This window comes from Oryctolagus cuniculus, chromosome 5 (genome assembly GCF_964237555.1).
Source record: "Oryctolagus cuniculus chromosome 5, mOryCun1.1, whole genome shotgun sequence".
Taxonomy (NCBI): domain Eukaryota; kingdom Metazoa; phylum Chordata; class Mammalia; order Lagomorpha; family Leporidae; genus Oryctolagus; species Oryctolagus cuniculus.
In genome coordinates, this window is record NC_091436.1 from 93,566,308 (window position 1) to 93,590,591 (window position 24,284).

The 24,284-nt window shown below is 35.2% G+C and overlaps 1 protein-coding gene across 15 annotated transcripts in view; it reads left to right on the forward strand.

Annotated features, from left to right (window-relative positions):
- The window catches only part of PHIP (pleckstrin homology domain interacting protein), a 164,093-nt gene that overhangs the window by 107,002 nt on the left and 32,807 nt on the right, over nt 1-24,284 (forward strand). For all 15 annotated transcript variants that reach the window (XR_011388640.1, XR_011388641.1, XR_007922917.2 and 12 more), the window contains 9 exons: nt 153-272; nt 2,430-2,537; nt 3,375-3,499; nt 3,628-3,710; nt 7,858-7,969; nt 8,152-8,213; nt 11,057-11,212; nt 12,431-12,551; nt 21,384-21,509. Coding sequence is in view for 10 of the 15 variants with exons in the window: in XM_051854539.2 (XP_051710499.1) it covers nt 153-272; nt 2,430-2,537; nt 3,375-3,499; nt 3,628-3,710; nt 7,858-7,969; nt 8,152-8,213; nt 11,057-11,212; nt 12,431-12,551; nt 21,384-21,509 (1,013 nt within the window). In the remaining 5 variants the exon portion in view is untranslated. The remainder of the gene's footprint in view (nt 1-152; nt 273-2,429; nt 2,538-3,374; nt 3,500-3,627; nt 3,711-7,857; nt 7,970-8,151; nt 8,214-11,056; nt 11,213-12,430; nt 12,552-21,383; nt 21,510-24,284) is intronic.

Sequence of the window (24,284 nt, forward strand, 5' to 3'; positions counted from 1 at the left end):
TTGATTTGGAGAGATTGAAAAATTCTGTTGCCAGTTTTTTCCAAATTGTTTTATAATGTTTAAAGAAAATATATAAATGTCCCCTATCTTTTGTTTAACCACCTCTAGTTTGTAGTTATGATATTACTTCACAATGTTCTAAACTTTCTTAGAGATTGGCTGTGGGAGAATTAACTGAAAATGGTTTGACATTGGAAGAATGGTTACCTTCAACATGGATTACAGATACTATTCCCCGAAGATGTCCATTTGTGCCACAGATGGGTGATGAGGTACTTTTAAACTTTCAAATTATTTGTTTTTTTTTTTTTTTTTTTTTCCAAGTAGCAGCTTTACACATTTTTTAATCTCTCTTGAAACAGAACTCCAGAAAATTTTAACAGTTTTATACTAGTAGCTCATTCTAGATGTAGCTCTGGAGAAAGTACAATTAGGAGGAAAGATCTAATGATAATCTTTTTAGAGAATATTTTGAATATTTCTGTAGTAAATCTGTATATTATGTAAGAGAAAAGAAGTTTTGTTAGGATATTAAAAACTGGTATGTATTTTTAGTAGAGTTTTATTGCTTTTTTCCTTAAATTAAAATACATTCATTTTTCTTAGTTTAGGGGTTAAATGTATAGCATGTTAAAAAATAAGATTTAGAACTTTATTTTCATTGAATTTAATTTCAAAAATTTCAATTTACCAAAAATCTATACTATTAGGATGTAATATTTTATCTCAACTTTAAGAAAATTTGATTGGTACCATTCAGTTTCAACTATGTACTTCTTTATTTAGAATGGAAATATAAGGACTTAGATTAAGATTTTTTACTCACATTTCGTGCCTTATACACAGTTGAATAGGCAGTGTTATTTGGTGTCTCAACAAAATGGTAGTGGTAAATTAGGCAGTGAAACAAAGGCTCTTTTAGCCGAGCATGCTAATTAGCAGTATAAAGTGATAATTGACATTAAAAAAAGAGAAACAGAAACTTCTTAATGCAAGAGTAACTGTAGAGAACAGTCTGAAATAATTTATTTAGAGACCTTACTTGCCTCAAAGTGCAGTATTACAGTATAGTATAATGATAGATCTTACAGACCTGCATTAAGAGACTAAATTATATTTAATGTATTTTCAAGATGACCAGAAACTTTGTAATACCATATTGAATGATATCCTTTCTAAATATTTTAATTTATCTTTTTATTTGCTGAGGGTTGAACAGCTAAGTCCTCATTTATGATTTCCTTATTTGAAGTTCCAAACAACTCAAGCAATGATTAATAGAATAAAAATGTGTGATAGTGACTGTTTCAAAATGTTACTTAGATCTTAATAACACTTTTTAAAGATGATTGCTACTTTTTTAATTAAAGATTTTTATTTATTTATTTATTTGAAAGTCAGTTACACAGAGAAAGAATGAGAGGCAGAAAGAGAGAGAGGTCATCCTCCATTTGCTGGTTCGTTCCCCAGTTGGCCGCAATGGCTGGAGCTGTGTTGATCCAAAGCCAAAGCCTCTTCCTGGTCTCCCATGCAGGTGCAAAGGCCCAAGCACTTGGGCCATTTTCTACTGCTTTCACAGGCCATAGCAGAGAGCTGGATTGGAAGAGGAGAACAGAATTCAATGAGTGATAAACTTATGACCTCTTGTTGTAATTTTAAATTTATTATGCAAAGTAGGCTTACTTGGAATCCAAGAAAAAAAATACTAAATCTAAAAAAAATCTCAACTTCTAAGTGTATAACCAAGGTGATGTTGTAACAGAATACTTCAGAAAACATTTGAATAGCTTGAAGAATGGAATTGGAAAAAAAATCAATATTTGAATTTCTGTAGCTCAAAGGACCTTGTATTTCTCTGCATTTTAGCTGATACTTTGCATTTTGGGTTATAATAGAAACATATATTGTCGCTCCCCGTCTTCGTGGAGGAACAACACAGGACCCTGCGCTGTTCTTTCGTCTGCTCGGCCCTTCCCGGGTTTGCTCCTGGTTCTTCCCGGGTTGGCTACCGACCCTTCCACCTCCGTGGAAGGGCGGTTCCCCCTGCCACTTTCCCCACTTCCTCGGGGGAGCGACACACCGCCGGCCGGCTCTCTCGGGGGCTGCACAGGTGTTCCTTCAGATGTTCCCCTTAGATGTTCCTGGTGCATGTTGTCTCTCTCCTCTATAGTCCTTTTCCACCAATCCCAACTCGGCTGCCCACACGCCGAGTACGCTGCTCTCCTCCAGTCAGGAGCAGGATCAGCTCCTGGAGGTCATCACTCAAGTTGGCAAGAGGCAGCTGCGTAGAAGCTGTTTCCTCCTCTCCCAGCGCCATATTGTGGGAGAGCAGATGCATAGAATAAGTCTTAATTCCAGTAACTTAGTGTAGTCCGAGTTGCTCCCCACAATATATCTATTTTTAAATTATCACTTTATTTACTTTTTAGGTTTATTATTTCCGGCAAGGACATGAAGCATATGTTGAAATGGCCCGGAAAAATAAAATTTATAGTATTAATCCCAAAAAACAGCCATGGCATAAAATGGAACTACGGGTATGGTATTGATTTTCTTTGGCTATTGGCCCAACAAGTGCAATTATGACAATATGTATTACGTGCTACTAATTTCACTATAAGAAACATATCATGAAGATACTTTGCTTAATTGAAACAGTCATAAAGAGTAGAGTTTATTTTCTAAAGACACACAGGATTGGGTTTATATTCTATAGTGTATAAATAGGCTACAAAATTTTGTTACAGTGAAATTTAGACAATACTGATTTTTCAAGTAAATTTGAATTTATAAATTTGATGAATATTTCTAGAATTGTTAACATTAATTCAAAGTTATCTAGCAGTCTTTAGAACTATACATAAAAACTCATTTCAGTAATGTTTACTTATTTTTTTACATATCTCAATGATTTTTAAAGAAAATTTATTTATTTATTTGCAAGTCAGAGTTATACAGAGAGAGGAGAGGTAGAGATGCAGAGAAGAGAGAGAGATGTCTTCCATCCAATGGTGCATTCCCCAATTGACCGCAACTGCTGGAGCTGTGCCAATTTGAAGCCAGGAACCAGGAGCTTCTTCTGGGTCTCCCACATGGGTGCAGGGGCCCAAGGACTTGGGTCATCTTCTACTGCTTTCCTAGGCCACAGCAGAGAGCTGGATTGGAAGTGGAGCAGCCGGGTCTCCAACCGGGGATGCCGGCACTTCAGGCCGGGGCGTTAACCCTCTGCGCCACAGCATTGGCTCCAGCTCAATGATTTTTTTAAATACATACAGAATAGTCACCAGATTAAGATTAAAGCAATTCTGAATTGTTTTCTTGTCTGTGTGGTTTATTTTGTAAATATGGTTTCCTGTTTTTTGTATCTTTCTTAGGAACAAGAACTGATGAAAATAGTCGGCATAAAGTATGAAGTGGGATTACCTACCCTCTGCTGCCTTAAACTTGCTTTTCTTGATCCTGATACTGGTAAACTGACCGGTGGATCATTTACCATGAAGTAAGAACTGTTGAAAGAGGCAATTATTTCTTAGTATTGTAGATCATTTTCAAGATTCAGATAAGTCTGAATATCTTTTAGATATTTTTAAGTGTGTGTCCTAATGAATTTTTTCTCTCTATAATTAGATACCACGATATGCCTGATGTTATAGATTTTCTAGTCTTAAGACAACAATTTGACGATGCAAAATATAGACGGTGGAATATAGGTGAGTAATGTATTTAAAACCTCTAAGTGTTTGCTATGTCTTTTTCCTAATAAATGATCATAATTTAGAACAAGCTAATCAGATAAATCTTACCATTTATAGGAATGATAACAAGAAGGTAAGATATGTTTAAGATATTTTTAAATTTTGCTTAGGGATGAAATATGAGTTGTTGAGAATTAAAGACTTTTCTCTCATATTTGGTGACTATAAATTATTATTATTACTCTTCCTTTTAGCTGTTTTACATGTTGAATTAATTTTTTTTTGAGATGTATTTATTTATTTGAAAGTCAGAGTTAGATAGAGAAGGAGGGGCAGAAAGACAGAGAGAGATCTTCTATCCACTGGTTTATTCCTCTGATGGCTGCAATGGCCAGAGCTGGGCCAATCTGAAGCAGGAGCCAGGAGCTTCTTCCCATTCTTCCACATGGGTGTAGAAGCCCAAGGACTTGGACCATCTTCTACTGCTTTGCCAGGCCACAGTAGAGAGCTGGATCAGAAGTGGAGCATCGTGGATTAGAACTGACACCCGTATGGGATGCCAGCACTGCAGGCGGCAACTTTACCCACTACGCCATAGCACCAGTCCCTGAATTCTGTTTTTATCCAAAAAAATTAATACCAAAATTCAAATTTGAAGCCAAAGGAAGCCTTAACACAATGTACAACAATTTGGACTAGAAATAAAGCTAAACTGAATTTTTAGGGTTTGATTAACCGTATTTTCATTTTTAATTTATAATTAAGTCTCAAACTTTAAAATCTAAATATTTTCAGGTACTTCAGGTACATTAATTTGTGTACAAACATGTATTATTTATTGTAGTTCTCTTAAAAATTTCAAAGAGAGACATTGTCTTTTTGAAATGTAGTATCGATGTACTTGTTTTATATGGTTTGGAAAAGCGTATGAATTGATGTACCAGTCCATCTCTCCTCTCATGCCATTGAAAACCATTGGTATGGTGACTTGCCTTTTCTTCATTGAAGATGGTTAAAAAGGAGAGAAAAATACACAGAATTCCCTCAAAGACCAGAATAGGAAACAACAAATGGAATTCCCAGGTAGCAGTCAATAGAAGTCTCTCAGTAAAGCAGCTACTTTATCAAGTCTTAAAAATAAGTTTTCCAGAGAATGTTATCCTCCAGTGTCTTTAGTGAAAACAAAAAATGAAACTCATAAATTAACAAGTTGACTTTGTAAGAAATAAAATTGAACAGTGCTTTTTATAACTTGAGTTTGTACAGAATGTGAGATGATTTAATTAGAAGTTCATAGGTTATCGTGCATAATAAAGAAAATTACGCAAGAAGTGAATTGTATGTTCTTTCATTTAGTAACATGATATTTACATTGTCATAATAAAAACTGAATATGGATTAAAGATGATACATATACCTTTTATATTCAATTATGTTGAAAGGCCAATGCCTGATGTCCAAAATTGATGAGATAAGAAACAGCTGTATACTTATTATTTAGAAATCTGTTAAGTTAATTCAAGGAGAAACAGTTAAAATAGATGAAAGTGTTTTTCTTGGCTTTGGTCATAAGCATTTGGTATATTTGATTTTTTAAAAAACAATTCACATAGATTAATGACGTGCATCTGCCAATAAATTGCAGAAGAACTACTAGAAAGCAGAATCCAAGAATATTCCTAAAGTGAGCTGAGAACCTAGGCATAGAAATATGGCAGGTATTGGACAAATTAAAGAGATTTCAAATGAATGAATGAAAGAATTTTCTCACTTGAATCTTGTAAGTTTTTTCCTATATTTATAAATTAGTATTTTCTATAAATATAGTATCTGATTGGTCTTTTACATCTGAAGATATGTATATCTACATACAAACTGCCATTTAAAATTAAGCTAGTAATAATTTTTACTTTAGCCTATCCTTTGAAGTGTTTTCAACCTATTCTGAATGGTGGCCCCTAGTCTTTGCTTCTTCATTACTATTTATTCTACACATATTGTTGATTACCAGTAGGCACACATGACACAGTTCTTCTTAACATAATATCATCAATCTCTATAGGGTCATAAGAAATAGGTCTCTGATACTGTTCTTTATGTTTACTGTAAAGTTAAGGTGATATCAAGAATGCTGTTTCTTAAATTATATAGTAGCTTCTCCCTAAGCGCAGTGTTGCCAGTTTGCATCAGAGGAGCAATTAAAGACTCCTAATCTAGTAATAGTTCATAAATTATTATTTTGAAAGATTCATTTATTTATTTCAAGGGCTAAGTGACAGGGAAAGACACAGAGAGGTATCTTCTTGTCCACTGGTTCACTTCAGAGATGCTCAAGCCAGGAACATGCAACTCCATCCAAGTCTCCTGTGTGGTAGCAGGAGGCCAGGTAGTTGGCTGTCTTCCTCTGCTTTCCCAGGAGGAACATTAGAAGTGAGTTGCATCAGAATCAAAGTAGCTGGGCCTTGAATCAGGACTATATAATTCAGGATGCTGGCATCACATGTGGTGGCCTACCAGATCCCTCATGTGTCCTTCGTAACACTTGGATACAAACATATATATCCACTGAAAATGTTTTAATTTCTCTCTAAATTTAAACAATGTGCAGTTGTATTCTGTTTACATACTCCAATCACTAATTTTCTTTTTTACCATCTTTAATTTTTAAAATTTTTAGTCATTTTATGCAATATGTCTTTATAAATTTTAAATTCTTTTTGGTTAAAAAAGATCATAAATACTTTTTTCTTTATGGGTTTGAATATTAATACTTTTGTCTTTATGGGGTTGAATATAGATTAGTTAATAAAATGATTCATTTTTTCTTAACTGTTAAAAATGTGAAGAGTATTCTAATAAGGCATTAACTCAAAAACTACAATAATACAGATGTCACCATTTCTATTTTATAGATGAAGAAAATGAAGTTCAAAAATACCTACATATTCAAAGTCACACAGATACATTATTGAATCCAACTCTAGCCTGTGGTTGCTGGAAGGAAACTAAGTATTGTAGAAGCCATGGGAGGGCAAAGTATTGCACAAAGGAAGAGAATGACTACAGATTTCATATGGCACATTTGTAGTTTACCAGTGTCTTTGGAAAAAGTAGTTTAAGTTATATCACAACAGCTGAATGGAGTTGGTTAATCAAGTAGACACAAAAATATGCTTTCGCAGAAGACTCATTTTTGTTTTTAAACAGGAAAGGGGGTAAATGCATGTGTGTAGTATAATGGGGTGATTGAGATGAAAGAAGGCAAGTTGAAATTTTTGGGTTGTTTCTGTTTCAGCCAGGAGTTTTGATTATTGATTGGGGAAACTTGTCTGCAGAATTTAAGAAAGTAAAGATAGACTACATCAGAAATTAGCTAAGCTATATTTTATTTAAATGGAAAGTTTAGACGCAAACCTAATGATGAATTTAAAATCTAGTTTTTTTTTGTTTGTTTTACGGAGATCTATTTTCAGTTTATTTTTTACTCCTAACGTTAAGCCTACACTAAAAGATCGACAAATAGTATGAAGAAAAAGGCACACTATTCCTGAATGGTTGAGAAAAGGGCTGTAAACAATCATCGAATCTCAAAATGTCCATTTCACTCCAATACATTACATTTTAGATACTCTGTTCGTTACCCCAGATCAGGGAAAATAGAAAGTGGATCTTTGTATAAATTAAGGAGAAGGAGGAGGAAGTAGGGTGGGAGTGTGGGCAGGAGGGATGGTAGGGTGGGAAGTATCACTATGTTTCTAAATCTGTATATATGAAATACATGAAACTTGCATACCTTGAATAAAATTTTTAAAAAAGATAAAAAAATGTCAAGGGTCAATTGGGAAATCAGGACCAGTGAAAGATGTCCTGTCCAGCATGTAAAAAAAAAAAAATCTAGTTTGGTAAGAATACTTAAGACAGTATGTTCATATCTTAATGAAATTTAGGAATTGGAATTGGGAACTAAGTCACACTTCAAGTATGTTTATTAAATGCCTTTCCCCCTCAACAATATTGATTTTACTTATGTTTGGAATGGGTAGGTCACTTTGTCTTATGAAATACAGGCAGCTTAAGTATTTTAAAGGCATACTTTAGGGGAAACAAGTAACGATAACAGCAATACATTTCAGATTAGTAAGAGGACTTTGTTCTTTTCCAGGTGACCGTTTCAGATCAGTCATAGATGACGCCTGGTGGTTTGGAACAATTGAAAGCCAGGAACCTCTCCAGCCTGAGTACCCGGATAGTTTATTTCAGTGCTATAATGTTTGGTAAGGAAATTACTTGGGTTTCAGTTCAGTTAGACTTGCTTTGAATTTTTCATCACTTATTAATAAAAGGGGTAAAGACGTTGATTTTCAACACTGGAACAATTATTTTAATGTGATTTTTATAAAAAAGTGCTTTACAAGAGTTAGATTTTTTTTAATATAAAAATTTTTCTTCCTTAAAGCTGGGACAATGGAGATACAGAAAAAATGAGTCCTTGGGATATGGAGCTGATACCAAATAATGGTAAGTGTATGTTAGATTTTGGAGCTACTTTCTTAAGTAAGAAATCTGATTGCTAACTTGATACTGCATAGGGTTGTTGCAAGCATCAAATAGAAAGTTTTCAGAAATACTGATTGTGTACCTGCTGTTGACTCTCCAGCAGTAAGGGAAGAAGCCCTCTACAATGAACAAAATAAACCTAATCTTTGCCCACTTGGAATTGATAGTCTAAAATGGAATATTGAATTTAACTTATTATAATAAAATATGAAACTGTTTTGTTAATTATTGATTCCTAAAAAGCGAGCATTTAGGGAGGCAAAGAAATTTTTAACTCCAGCAGAATAGTTAGACTCTAGAAAGTAACATAATAGTGAAGAAAGGTCAGACTTTTGAGTTAGAGTGACATAGTTACATTTTGACTGTGACATTTTCTGTGTGATCTTGACAAATTCCATGACGTTTCAAAATCCCAGATTCTTAAGACTCTGCCTTTGAAATTATTGGGCTGATTTGAGGGCTAACATTTTATGTGTAAAGTGCATATTACAGAGCCTAACACATGTCAGATGTCCGTGAAGAGGTACTTAGAATTAATAAGAGCCATCATCTTGCACGTGACCTGAGAATCAGGATTTGCAAGTTAGCTGTAGGCATGAATGTAACATTTTCCTTATACTTAGAAGAGATCTTCAGCTGAAGTCTGGAGAAAAGTTTTCTATCTCAACACCATTTTTGTTTCAATTCTTAAGAAATAAAACACGCAATTGTATATGCCTTAAAAAAAATACTCTAGATTACTAATCACGATGATTTATAGAGGATACGATTATGAGGACTTTTTTATTCTGCACATATACAACACAGCATATTATTTTCACTATCAGATAAAAATAAAGGTATTTATGGGCTAGTGTTTTAGCTTATTACTTGAAAACACTTGCATCCCACATTAGAGTGCCCATATTGAATATCTGACTCTGGCTCCTAACTCCAAGTTAGTGGAGTTAGGATGTAGCAGCAGTGATGGCTCAAGTCACTGGGTTCCTGCCATACATGTGTAACACCTGGATTGAGTTCCCAGCTCCTGGCTTCCTGGCCCTTGCCATTGCAGATATATATGGAGTGAACCAGCAGATGAAAGTTTCTTCTCTGTCTCTTTCTCTCAAATTTTAGAAAAAATAAGATTTAAAAAAAAAAAAATTAAACATTTAATTTGTAACATAGTAGAAATAATCATTTACAATGAGATTATTCAGTAGTTAATCTAAAAAGTGCAAGAAAAGATTCGATTGGAGAAAATAAACACAACCTGGTAAATTTTAGAAATTAGAAAAATGATCATGCTGATATTTGTCAAAATTTTAGTCTTTGCAGGAATTGTCATTTTGAATATTCTGTACTACTGATACATTTCTCATGTCCCTGCTAATTTAGAGCTTTTCAAAAATAAGAAATAGGGTAGGCATTTGGTACTCTGATTTAAGACACCAGTGGGGACATCCACATCTCACATCAGACTGCCAAGTTTCAAGTCCAGGCTGTACTCCCAACTCCAGGTTCCTGCTGTGTACCATGGGAAGCAACAGGTGATAACTCAAGTACTTGGGACACTGCCACCCAGAAAGGAGGCCTACTAGATTGAGTTCTCAGTGGCTCTTGGCTTTGGTGTGGCCCAGCCCCTGTTTTTGTGGGCATTTTGGGAGTGAACCAGCATCCGGAAAATCTTCCTCTCTTAGTCTTTTGCTGTATATCTCTCCCTTTCAAAAAAAAAATAAAAATTTAAATAAAAATCCCAATATGTTAGTTTGTAACATTGTTACATGACTTAAGTTTTGGTTATGTCTCTCTTCCATGTTAGAGTTTGAAAGAAGTCACATTGCACTATTAGGAGCTCAATATTGGACTATGAGAAATGAAGCTAATAGGTGTAGTAATGCCTTGGTTATTTAAAAAAATGAATTATAACACTAGTTGATTTTGTTTCCCCATAGGTGCTTCAAAAAGTTCATGGGCAATTGTAATTAAATTTTATGTGGCGCAAAAAGTTTTTGAAATCTATGTATAGTTGTTTTCGTACCAGCATTTTCTGTGAACTTTTTGAATATAAATGCTTTCAGAAATTTCTTATACCCAAAACAGCTTTTAATTCAATTTGCCATAAACTTTTGACGTATCCTTATATATGTGTGTGTAAGGAGGTTTTTATTTTGTTTGATTCACATATGTATGTGCCCATAAAGTTTAGTTACGGTTTGCAAGAAGGAAGAATTCTGATTGGTAACAAACAATGGCCTATTTTCCAATATTTCTCTGATGAAGTCTAGTTTAAAGGGAAAAGTACTTGGCATATTTGTAGATTTTTATATTGCTACCAATAAATCTCTATTGATCTTACTTAAAATGTTAAAATTTAGTAGTACAGGAAAGTGTACCATCATCATTTAAGAGCAAAATGTATTAGAATTACCTGTATTATTCTCTCTTCTGCATTAAAAAAACTTGAAAGTCTTAGTACAGTCACCTTGTGTTTTATCAAAGTAAAAATGCAATTAAATTATAAAACTCATGAAACTTGGAAATTTGCATCATTTCATAGAATTGATTTCTGCTTCACCTGAAAACTTGATTATAAAGTGTTTTGAGATATAATTTTGGAAAATAATTATCTAGATTACTGTATTTTTAAAGGATAATTTATACTTAGCATCTTTTAAAAAATAAACTTTATTGACCCTGGAAATATACTGTCCTTTATGAAAATATTTACCAAATTTTTATATTTTAAGACAATAATCAGTTTTATTTTCTAAAGATAACCTAAATATTAATATTAACCTGCTTTTTCTGTCTCTGCATGTCAGCTGTATTTCCTGAAGAACTAGGTACCAGTGTTCCTTTAACTGATAACGAATGCAGATCATTAATCTATAAACCTCTTGATGGAGAATGGGGTACCAATCCCAGGGATGAAGAATGTGAAAGGATTGTGACAGGAATAAACCAGTTGATGACACTAGGTAAATATTAATAATAGCGTAGATATAGAAAAGCTTGCAAAAAGCACTGTTATTTGAGAGTTTTATCACAGTATCATAGATTTTTGAGCATTTTTCACTAGAACCTTTTTTTTTGAATGAGATTTTACATAAGATCTAAATATCCAAAACTGTTATAATGGTGTTATTCTAGCTGAATTTCAGAATGAGGGCCTTCTAGATTTTTGATTTTTAATTTTTAATATCTGAAAAATCTGGGTCCTCCACAACCCACTTTGAAAACCTTTGCTATTCAAGCTGATATGAGGTGAATTGGAGGAGAAGACTTGAAAGCTGAACACAGACACAGAAGAATCTTTTTAAGGGGATAGAAGAACGTATATAAACTACTTTGCTTCATTTGAAAAAAAAAAAAAAAGTAAATACTGACTATAAAACTTGGTTGTCTGAACTCTGGGTTCTCTAAGTAAATATAAACTCATGGGTTTATATCAACCCACTGTGTCTGTAACATATCAGCGTCGAAGAGTCTGGGAAGACATTAAAATGAATAAGAAGAGCTGGACACTCAGATTGAATGATATTCAAAATGGAAGTGTTTTATAAAATGGCAACACTTCATAGTTCTTCTACTTCTAAGGCTACTTTAAGTAGTTATGGCATTATTAAAACATGAAGTAGTTTAATATGTGAATGAGCAAAAAAATAGCTGTTTTGACTATGTTCTGGTTTTTAAAAACTTTACCAGTTTAATATATGCTATTAAGTTAGTAATTTTGAGTGAAATACTTCTGGGTTTGTTTTCTCTGTTTTCCTAATATTTCACAGAATAACATTGTAAAGATTTATAAGGTGATAAGTTTTGATAAAATCAAAGTTTGTATTTAAATGCAGTATATTACAACATAAATGGTAGAGTGGCTTTGTCAAAAACATGAAAATATATAGATTTAGGGATGGCCAGCTATCAGTTACAGAAATACATATGTTTTGTTTTTACTAGTCATAATTAATATATATTACCAGTCGTTTCTTCATACTGATGGGTCTATGCATTAAAAATATCCCTAGAATTTTGCTATGCTAGTATAGACGCAATAAAAGTGAAACTTATGTCAGCTGAACTATAGTGGCCTACAAATGGTTATTTGGATTAGGACTGAAGTTTTAATTCAGGCAGAATTCTTTAATAATTTTAAGCAACAAAAATACGTTTTAAAACTTATTTATTTATTTTAGATATTGCTTCAGCATTTGTGGCCCCTGTGGATCTGCAAGCCTATCCCATGTATTGCACAGTAGTGGCATATCCAACGGATCTAAGTACAATTAAACAAAGACTGGAAAACAGATTTTACAGGTTAGAACCATTTGATGTAGTTACTACCAAAGTAAAGCTATAATGATCCTTTCACCCATTTATTGCTTTATAGCATCGTTGTCTCAGTTTTAGATATTCACTGATACACTCATGAATTTTGGGAAATTGTAGAAGCTGTTCATATGGTTTGGAAATAGCACTGAGATTCTGCATTTCTCACGAGATCCCAGTAATGCCTTTATTGTTAGTCATAGATCACACGTGGAAATGATTCCTGGATAGTTGTTTTCCTAGGCGCTGATATGATTTGATGCTCATTGTCTTCACATTATGTTTTATAAAGCAAGCCAAAATATTTAAATTCTCCTAGATAACATAAAAGTACTTATTTGTTCATGGATTTTTCTTAATATAAAAGTTGTGTTCATTTTACTTGTATTTAGCCTATGAATAATTATGAAAGATGAAGTTGGAAAAGATGCAGATGAATTTTTATACGTGTAGTTTAGTGTGAAATAGAGTTACAGTTAAAGACTAGATGAAATTTCTTTTTTTTTTTTAAAAAAGATTTCTTTTATTTATTTGAAAGAGTTACACAGAGAGAGAGGTCTTTCATCTGCTGGTTCACTCCCCAGATGGCCACAGCGGCCGGAGCTGCACCAATCCGAAGCCAGGAGCCAGGAGCTTCTTCTGGTCTCCCATGTGGGTGCAGGGGTCCAAGCACTTGGGCCATTTTGTACTGCTATGCTAGGCCATAGCAGAGAGCTGGATTGGAAGAGGAGCAGCCAGGACAAGAACCACTGCCCATATGGGATGCCGGTGCTTCAGGCCAGGGCTTTAATCCGCTGCACCATAGCACTGGCCCCTAGGAGAAATTTCAGTTTATTTGCATCTCAGTTAAAAATTTCAATAACAATGCATTCTTAGTCTTTGTAGGTTTATTTCCTAAAATGGTCAAAAAATAATTTTAAAACTTTATATAGAGCTTACATAATGAAATTTATTTGTAGTTTTGATTTTTCTTAAATATTTTTTGCTTAGCAAGCCAACATTGTATTTTCTGCTTTTCTCACTATTATTGGTTTATAGTAAAAGTTATAACTCAGAGATAGCCAGATGGAAGAGATTCTTGGGCCCGGGTTTTAGGTACAGGCACTAAGCTAGCTTTCATGACACCCTCCTAGCACTTGATATGTTCAGCAACCTTAGAAGGAAGCTTTCTGAGACTGATTATTCAAGACATTTTGGGTTTTTGTTTGTTTTTAACTGACACATAAAAAATATTTATGGTAGGAGATTGTATAATGTCCAAATTGTTTAAACATCTGTGTCCCCAAACATTTAATATTTTGGTACAAACATCCGAAATCCTATCTTTCAGTTGGTATTTTTTAATAGCAAAATATGTAAATATTAGCATTATTTTTAGTCACAGAGAATATCAGAACTTCCTATTGTTACCTGACTATCACTTAACACCTGTTAATTAACCTTTACCCATCCCTCTCTTCGTGGTCTCTGGTAGGCACCATTATACTCTTAACGTCTATGAGATCAATTTTTTTAATATTCCACATATAAGTGCTGTTGCAGTACTTGTCCTTCTGTACTTGGTTTATTTCAGTTAACACAGTGACCTCCATTTCCATCCATTTTGTCGAAAATGACAATTTCACCCCTTTTAAGGCTGAATAGTACTCCATTGTGTGTATATACCAGATTTTTAAATACATTAATACAGTTGATGGACTAGTGAGTTGTTTTCATTTCCTAGCTGTTATGAATAATGCTTCAATAAACATGAAAGTGCAGATTTTTCTTCAACATTGTGATTTCATTTCCTTTGGATGTGTACCCACAAGTGAGATTGCTGGATCATGTGATAGTTATATTTGTAGTTTTTTGAGGCACGTCTCCACTGTTGTCACAATGGCTATACCAGTTTTTATTCACTCCAGCAGTGATCAAAGATTTCCTTTTCTGCATATTTTTGCCAGCATTTATTGTTTGTCTTTTTGATAAATCGATCTAGCTGGAATGAGGTGGTGACACCTTTTTTTGATTTTAATTTGTATGTCTTTTTTTGAGAAATGTTTGTTTAAACCTACTGCCCATTTTTTAAATTGTTATTTTGCTTTTTTTCTATGGAGTTCCTTACTTTTCTGGTTAGTAATCTTTTATCAGATATATAGTTTAAACATGTGCTCTAGTTCTATAGGTTGTCTCCTATTCTGTTGGTTGCTTTATTGCCTGTGAAGACTCACTTGTTCATTTTTGCTTTGTTTCCTATGCTTTTGGGGTCTGCTTCCATCCCAGTGTCCTAAAGCATATGCCCTTTTTCTTCTAGAAGTTTCATGTTTCACATGCTGTAGCTAGGCCTTTAATCCATTTTGAGTTAATTTTTGCATCTGGTAGATATAGCATGTTTAGTTAGATTTTTCTGCATGTGGGTATCCAATTTTTCCAATACCATTTATTGCAGATGGTGTCCTTTTTCCAGGTTATCAGCATATTTGTCAAAGATCAGTTGAGGGTTTAATTCTAGTATCTCTATTCTGTTCCATTGCTATATGGATCTGTTTTGATGACAGCATCATGCTTTTAAATTACTGTTGCTTTGTAATATATTTTGAAGTCAAGTAGTATAATACCTCCTGCTTTGTTCTTTTGGCCCAGGATTGCTTTGGTTATTTGGAGTCATTTATGTTGACACATAAGTGTTAGTGGTGTTTTTTCTAGTTTTGTAAAAACTGTCACTGATGTTTTTTTAATTTGTGTTTGTTTATTTGAGAGACATGTGACAGAAAGCTCCCTTGTTTTGCTTCACTTGCCAAATTGTCAAAACAGCTGGGGCTGAGCTAGGCCAAAGCTAGCAGTTAAGAATGCAATCTAAGTTTCCTACTTTTTGAGTAGGGCTCCTACTGTTTGACTGTCAGTTACTGCCTTCCAGGGTCCCCATTAACAGGAGGCTAGAACTGAGAGCAAAGCCAGGATTTGAACCCGGGCACTCTGATATGGGGTGTATGCATCCCAACTAATACATTAATCCACTAGGTTAAATGCACATCACTGTCCCTATCACTAGTATTTTAATAGGGATTGCACTGAATCTGTAAGTCACTTTAGGTCGTGTGGGCATTCTACTGATGTTGATTCTTCCATACATAAATATGGGTTGTTTACATTTCTTTGTGTTCTCTTCAGTTTTTCATCAGTGTTTTATAATTTTCATTGTAGATTTCATTTATCTCTTTGGTTAGATTGATTAATTCCTATCTAATGGGAATAAGATTGCTTTCTTGATTGCTTTATCAAATGTTTCATTTGTGTAAGAACACTACTGATTTTTGTATATTGATGTTATATCCTGCAACTTCTGTGGATTCATTTATTCTAACAATTTTCTGTATATAAGATATGTCACCTGCAAGCAGTGACAGTTTGAGTTCCTTCTTTCTAATTTGGATACGCTTATATCTTTATCTTTTCTAATTTCTCTGGCTTGAATTTCCAGTACTATGTTGAATAAAAGTAGTGAAAGTAGGCATCCTTGCCTTGTTGCGAATCTTAGAAAGTTTTCCGCTTTTCTCTGTTTAGTTTGAAGTTAGCTATTGGCTTGTTATATGTCTCCTTTATTTTGTTGAAGTACATGTCCAATTTGTTCCATTTTTATTAGAAAAGGATATTGGATTTTATCTAATTCCTTTTGTATGTCTGTTGAGATGACTATATAATGTGTGTCCATCACTCTGCTGATGTGGTGTATTATATTTCTTGGTTTGCATATGTTGACCTATCTGTGTAACCCTGGGTTGACTGGATCCTGGTTAATAATATTTTTAACATGTTGTTGGGTTCGGTTTGCTAGGATTTTGGCATCAACTTAAGACTGGTCTTATAAAATGAATTTGAAAGAATTCTCTCCTAGTTTTTTAAGTGGTTTCAGAATAAGCATTATTCTTCTTCAAATATTTGATAGAACTCAGCAGTAAAATCATCTGGCCTGGAATTTTCCCTTGATTCTAATGATTCAGTCTTGGTGTTATTGGTCTGTTTAGGAGTTCTGTGTGTTTATAGTTTGATCTTGGTAGGGTGTGTGTATCCAGAAATTCATCCATTTATTCTAGGTTATCAAATTTGTTGCCATATAAAAATTCATAGTAATCTCTGACAACCCTCTTTGTTTCTCTTGTGTCATAGTGTTTTCCTTTTTATATCTGATTTTATGTATTTGAATCTTCTATTAATCTAAGTAAGTTTGTCAATTGTTTTCAAAGAATCTCCATTTTTTTTCTTTTGCTATTCTTTAGTTTCATGTCATTTGTGCTCTGAGTATTATTTCTTTTCCTTATACTCATTTTGGGCTTGATGTATTCCTGTTTTTCTAGTTCTTGATTTATAGCAATGAATTATTTATTTAAGATTTTCTGCTTTTTTGATGTATAGAATGATTGATTCCCATAAACTTCCCTCTTAGTACTGCTCTTTTTTTTTTTTTTTTTTTTACATCCCATATGTTGTATTGTGGTCAGGAGAGAGACTTAGCATGATTGCCTTTTTTTTTTTTTTTTAACTTATTGAAACTTACTTTGTCACTAACCAAATGATTTATCCTTGAGAATGTTCCATGTGTGCAATTGAGAAAAATGTTCATTCTGTAGATATCAGATAGAATGTGCTGTAGATGTCTATTAAGTCCAATTGATATAAGGTATATTTTAGCTCTGCTATTTCATCCTGTCTGAATGATCTTCCCATTTCAGAAAGAGGGGTATAAAAGTCTTCTACTATTATTGTATTGGACTCTGTCTCTCTCTCTTTGGATCTATTAACATTTGTTTTGTAATTTTGGTACTTCAGTATTGGGTGCATATCTATTTATAATAGTTATTTCCTATTGTTGAATTGAACCCTTTATCATTGTGTAGTGGCCTTTGTTTACCTGCCTTGTCTCCTTTTCTGCTTTTGATGTGGCCTATTTTATCTCATACCAATATGATTACTCCTTATTCCATCCTTCACTTTCACCCTGTCTGTAAAGGTAAAGTGAATTTTTTGTTAACAGTAACTATATGTTTGCATTGTCTTGTTTTGTTTTTGTTTTTCTAATGTATTTATTTGCATGGCAGAGGGAGAGACAGTTGACAGAGAGGCCCCATCTACTGGTTTACTTCCCAGATGTCTGTGATGGCTAACTTTGTGCCTGGCCAGAGCCAAGTGCCTGAAACTCAATTCAGGAACTCACTCCCTTGAGCTGGCATGATGCCTCCCTTCCTAGTGTCTGTATTAGGAGAAAGCTGGAGTCAGGGGCTATAATCTGATCTAGAACCTCAGGTACCTAATAGAATGTCCTGATGGTCTATAGACATCTTTTGTGATGTCTTAACTGCTAGGCTAAATGCTCTTTGTGTCTTGTTTTTTTTTTTTTTTTTTTTTTGACAGGCAGAGTGGACAGTGAGAGAGAGACAGAGAGAAAGGTCTTCCTTTGCCGTTGGTTCACCCTCCAATGGCCGCCGCTGCAGCCGGCGCACCGCGCTGATCCGATGGCAGGAGCCAGGAGCCAGGTGCTTTTCCTGGTCTCCCATGGGGTGCAGGGCCCAAGCACCTGGGCCATCCTCCACTGCACTCCCTGGCCATAGCAGAGAGCTGGCCTGGAAGAGGGGCAACCGGGACAGAATCCGGCGCCCCAACCGGGACTAGAACCCGGTGTGCCGGCGCCGCAAGGTGGAGGATTAGCCTATTGAGCCACGGCGCCGGCCTGTGTCTTGTTTTTTTTAATTCACTTGGTAACTCTTTTAATTGGAGAATTTAATTCATTTACATTTAGGGTAATTATTAATAGCTAAGGACTTAATACTGCCATTTTGATACTTGTCTGGTTTTAGTGTGTTTTTTTTTTTCTTTTTCTCCTCTTTCAATCTTCTGTTACAGTTAAATGAACTTCTAGTAAGGTGTTTTGATACCTTATTATTTTTTGATAAGTCTGTTAAATATTCTTGCTTTGTGGTTACTATGAGGCTTATAAAAGAAAGAGAAACAAAGAAAAAATACTGTTAAAGAACTCTGCATTTTTACTGTTTCTCTTCCAGTTCTGAATTATCACATCTTTATTTGCCTGTCTCTTAACATATTAATACATTCATTATCATTTAAAATTATTTGGCTTTTTAGTCTTCATACTAAAGATATGAATGGTTTCCACACCATGTTTACTATAAGCATTCTGAATTTGCATAGATACTCTTACTAGTGAATTTTCTACCTGCTGTTTTTTTGTTTTTGCTTGCCAGTTTCTCTTTTTTTCAATTTAAAGAACTCCTTTTAGCGTTTCTCATAAGCCAGATATAGTAATGGTAAATTCTCTCAACTTTTGTTTATATAGGAATGTCTTTCTGTCTCCTTATCTGAGGGACTGCTTAAATGTGTGCAGTATTCTTGGCTGGCAGTTTTTTCCTTCAGTGTTATAAAAGTTCCATCTCAGTCCTTCCTGGCTTGTAAGATTTCTGCTGAGAAGTCTGCAGAAAGGCAATTTGGGACCCCTTTTACATGTGTTTGCTTCTTTTGTCTTGCAGTTTTGAGAAGCTGCACTTTATTCTTTTAAGAACTTGATTACAAAATGTCTTGCTGTAGACTTTATTGGTGATTTCTTACCTTCCTGTACCTGGATAGTTGTATCTTTCTTTTGATTTGGGAAGTTTCTTGTTATTTTTCCCTTTTGATATCAATCCCCCTAAAATTTATATGAAAATGTGGCCCTTTGAAGTTCCCCAGAAGTGCCATTTGGGGTGCCACATACGCTACTGGAATTTGGAGTACCATATGATATCACCATATGTTTATTAATAAATCCCCAATATTAATAAGCCCGAAAGGGTTCTTGCCTAATATTTAGAGAAGAATTCTAAATACCGGCATAAATAAATGAGGCAGCATGGTACGTTTTAGGCTTTTATTTAGTGAGAAAGATGCATAGGAGAGTGAGAGCTTTATTTAATAGAGAGAGGTAAATCTGGGTTCATACTGAGCACTAGGAACCAGCCACGTGGAAGAGCATCTAGGCCAGGAAACCTAGGGCAAGCCCCCTCCTGGCAAGAAGCCAGGGAAAAGAAGAGCAGGAGGATATAGTGCATCCCAGGCTTTTAACCCACTTCCAAAGGGGAGTGGTTAATTAACCTGATAAGCTGGTGGGCACCCAGGTGTGGCCAGGTAGGGGGATGAGGTCACACAGGGACATGGTGAAGGCGTGGCCTTCCAGCTCACAAACCTAATTGATTTTAACCTGTTTGCCTGCCTACTTCACTTTGAGTATTTTTTCTACTCACTTTGGCATTCTCAAGTCCCTCTTGAACCATAGTATCTCAAATACTTGCACGTAATGTACTGTCTCAAATTTCCTGTTAGCTTTCTTCATTCCTCTTGATTCATGTTTTTCTCCCCAAAACTATGTTTCCAAGTCACCTTAGAACAGTTGTCTTAAATTCTTCACCTCAGCATTTGACAATGTTAGATCCAAGATGGTTTGGATTTTGTACTTTATTTTGTTCATTAGGGTAAGGTAAGGTCTTGGTTCCATGGAAGTTTTTTTACACTTACTGTATAATATAATTTGCACATTGAAGGATTAGTTATTTTTTCCAGTCTTTGTAATCTAGCTTTTTTTTTGGGGGGGGGGGGGGCTGTTCTTCCAGAAATTTTAAGGAGTCCACTTACTTTGTCTGAGCCTATACATGCTTCTGAACTTGAGCAGTAGGTGGTGCTACAAAGTGGTTTTATTCAAGTTTGCTGCCACTGACTCAGTACCATCCTGAGTTCTAATTTGCCCCAATTAATAATTGATGTGCTGCTCAAGAGTGAAAAGATGGAACATAGTATTTATGTTAAAGATCTTTAAAAAGTTCATGGGAAATGCATATTATGAAAGAGCTATACATGGATTTCAAAATTTTTTACACCAAAATCAACTTAGCTTCTAGGCCCCCTTTCCATGAACTTTTATATGGATGAATATAAATTAGAAATTGCCTGTGTTCCAGCCTAATCATAGAATTACAAACCTGAGTTCTATTCTTGTATAACGATGCCTTCATGTACTATTTCACTATTTAAAACTTTTTTGCTTCCTCTTTTATTCAGTAGTTTGACTTCTTACAGTTTGTGTTTTTCTTCTCTGATACTTCTAGCTCAGTCTCTTATTAAACTGTTACTTCAGTTTGTCCTTCTAGTAGATTTTATTTCCACACAGTTTTCTCAGTGGTGCACTGAAGATGTCTGTGACTCTGATAGTAGAATGAGGAATCTGTTTCAAATGTACAGAAGTTTTTGTGCATACTTCTGTATCCACAATTATATATATTTGTTTATTCACTACAATTATATTACTGTTTGCAAATCAGATTTTCCAAGTCTTTTTTTTATTAAATTAGGCCAGATATTGATGATATTCTTAGTGGTAATCTTTGGATTTTTCTTTACTTTGAAAAATATAAAACACTAGAATTTATTTTAGCATTGTCAGTGAAGTGTTTATCTGAAAATAATTGTCATTTATTTGTGTTTCTTAGTAATCCAGCAAACTCACTGTGTTTTTATACTTTTGTTTCTAAGATGCGAGGCTGTGAATCACCTTTTAGTTTTATCACTTGATTACTTTAAGATAAATGATTAAAATTGTTTGTTTTTATTTAGTTATTATTGCTCCTCTCTTTCCCCAATACAAAATAGTATTTGCTCTTTTGAAAATGGCATTGTTAAATGTGAGTTTTGCAATTGATTTAATACTAAAATTGAAAAGACAGAATGTATTGGTTTTAAATTATATACACATTTCTAAATAGAAGAAGGTTAAGACTTCTGTATTTTGTTTTTTTAAAGGCGGGTTTCTTCCCTAATGTGGGAAGTTCGATATATAGAGCACAATACACGAACGTTTAATGAGCCTGGAAGCCCCATTGTGAAATCTGCTAAATTTGTGACAGATCTTCTTCTACACTTTATAAAGTGAGTTTTCCATGCTTATTTATAAAGGCTCTAATAATTTATGGTACTGGTTTAAATTAAAAGTTTAAAGTGTCAAATGTCAATACAAAATGCAGTCATTTTATATGCAAAATGTCACATACTATTTACAGTATCAGAACCATATACTGTCTAAATAAAAAGCATTTGGTTATTTCAGTGGCTAATAAAATCATAAAAATTGTGGTACAGTTGTGTTCTTCAGTTAAACAACTTAGAGCCCTCTATCCAACTATTGGATAATAATAGTAAAGATTTATTAAACATGTAATATTTTACTCATAGTAGCCAAATATTATTATAGGCGGCAGGGATCATTATCTGGAATTTCCAGTTGAGGAAACTAAGGGTTTTAGAGATTTACTTGTGCACAGTAAGTATCTGCCATTTGATTTGGGACCGTTTCATCCTCTTTTTTAGAAATTTTCTTGTTTATTTGAAAGGCACAGTTAAAGAGTTATGGTAGAGAGAGGTCTTCCATCCTCTTGTTCACTTCCAAAAGGAGTGCCACTGCCAGGGCTGTCCAGGCCAAAGCCAAGAGCCAGAAACCAGGTGTCTTATGTAGGTGACAGGATCCTAAGCACTTGGGCCATCTTCCTGCTTTCCTGGGCCCATTAGCAGGGAGCTGGAATGGAAATGGAGCATCTGGGATTGAGGCACATATGAGATGCTAGTGTTGCAGATGGTAGCTTAACGCACTACACCATGCCAGCCCTGAGACCTTTTCATGTAATGCTGTATTGCTTTCAAATTTGTAAACTGAAATAGAACTTTCAAGATGCTTCCTCAAAATTCGTTTACCTCTTAATTATTGATCCAGTAGCAGGAATGATAATTTAAGGCAGAAGCATGTTACCACCTAATTTAATTTTCTGATTTTAGGTATACATAGAATGAAATGAACCTTCCAAATTGAAGCCAGAAAAATAAATCATTTATTTTGTGCAAAAGACAGCTCTAATTTCATATTAATGTTATTATTCATATTGGATAATTTTTTTCTGGTTAAGAGGGTTAAGAGGCGATAGCTGGTTTTTAAAAGTTTTCTCAGCTGTTATCACCTTTCATTTTTACATAAAGGGCATTAGTTAGGCTTTTTGTCTGCCCCCCCCCCTTTTTTTTTTTTGACAGGCAGAATGGACAGAGAGAGAGAGAGAGAGAGAGAAAGGTCTTCCTTTGCCATTGGTTCACCCTCCAATGGCCGCCGCGGCCGGCGCGCTGTGGCCGGTGCACCGCGCTCATCCGAAGGCAGGAGCCAGGTGCTTCTCCTGGTCTCCCATGGGGTGCAGGGCCCAAGCACTTGGGCCATCCTCCACTGCATTCCCTGGCCATAGCGGAGAGCTGGCCTGGAAGAGGGGCAACCGGGAGAGAATCCGGCACCCCGACCGGGACTAGAACCCGGTGTGCCAGCGCCGCAGGCGGAGGATTAGCCTATTGAGCTGCGGCGCCGGCTTTGTCTGCTTTTTAAAACCCATCTCCAGGGGCTGGCGCTGTGGCATAGTGGGCTAAGGCTCTGCCTGTGGCACTGGCATCCCATATGGATGCCAGTTTCTGTCCCAGCTGCTCCTCTTCCAATCCAGCTCTCTGCTATGGCCTGGGAAAGCAGTAGATGACCCAAGTGCTTGGGCTGCTACAACTGTGTAGGAGACCGTAAGAAGCTCCTGGCTCCTGGCTTCGGTTTTGCCCAGTTCTAGCCATTGCAGCCATTTGGGGAGTGAACCAGTGGATGGAAGACTTTTCTCTGTATCTCCCTTTCTCTATCTATAACTCTACCTCTCAAGCAAACAAATAAATCTTTAAATAAATAAACTGCAAATCCAGTTTCATTCTCATTGCTAATCATAATCTTAGGGTTTTCTTTCCTGGAGTACTGTTTTGTTTTTTTGCTAAAAAATACAGGTAATTTTAGTATAAGGAAACATCAAATAAAATTAGTAAGGTAAACTTTTTGCCCTTCTTCTACCTTATTCTCTGAAAAATATTCAGGGTTTTTTATTTTTATTTTATTTTTTAAAAACATTTATTCATTTATTCAAGAGGCAGAGAGCTTCCATCTGCTGGTTCACTCCCCAAATGGCTACAATGACTAGGGCTGGTCCAGGCTGAATCCAGGAACCACAGACTTCCTCTGGATCTCCCACGTGGGTGCTGGGGCCCAAGGACTTGGGCCATCCTCTGCTGCTTTCCCAGGCACATTAACAGGGAGCTGGATCAAAAGTGGAGTAGCTGGGACTCCAGCTGCCACTCATGGGATGCTGGCACTGCCTGCCATGGTTTTAGCCAGCTGAGCCACAGTGTTAGCCCCAGAAATCTTCAGTTTTTCAAATGGTTTTGGGGCTATTTTTTTGCTATACTTTTACTTAAATGAAATTAGTAATCAAGCCTTAGCTACTCCTGAAGTCTGTTCTGTTGAACCAGTAGTCCAGTAATATATATAGTACTGTTCATATTTCTGTGAAACTAATTTAGATGAAAAATATTTTAACTTTTGATATAATCCATGGAAGTAGAAATATTCTTTGAGATATTTACCTTGAAATGCTTTTGAAATATAAATTAATATGTAAAGCATATTATATATTTATAAAAGGTAATTCCTCCCTGGCATTTACAAAATTTATGTCACTGGGCTGGCCTTGTGGTGTAGTGTGTAAAGCTGAGGCCTACAATGTCAGCGTCTCATATGGGTGCTGGTTTATGTCCTGACTGCACCAATTCCAATCCAGCTCTCTGCTAATGGCCCGGGGAATAAAATTG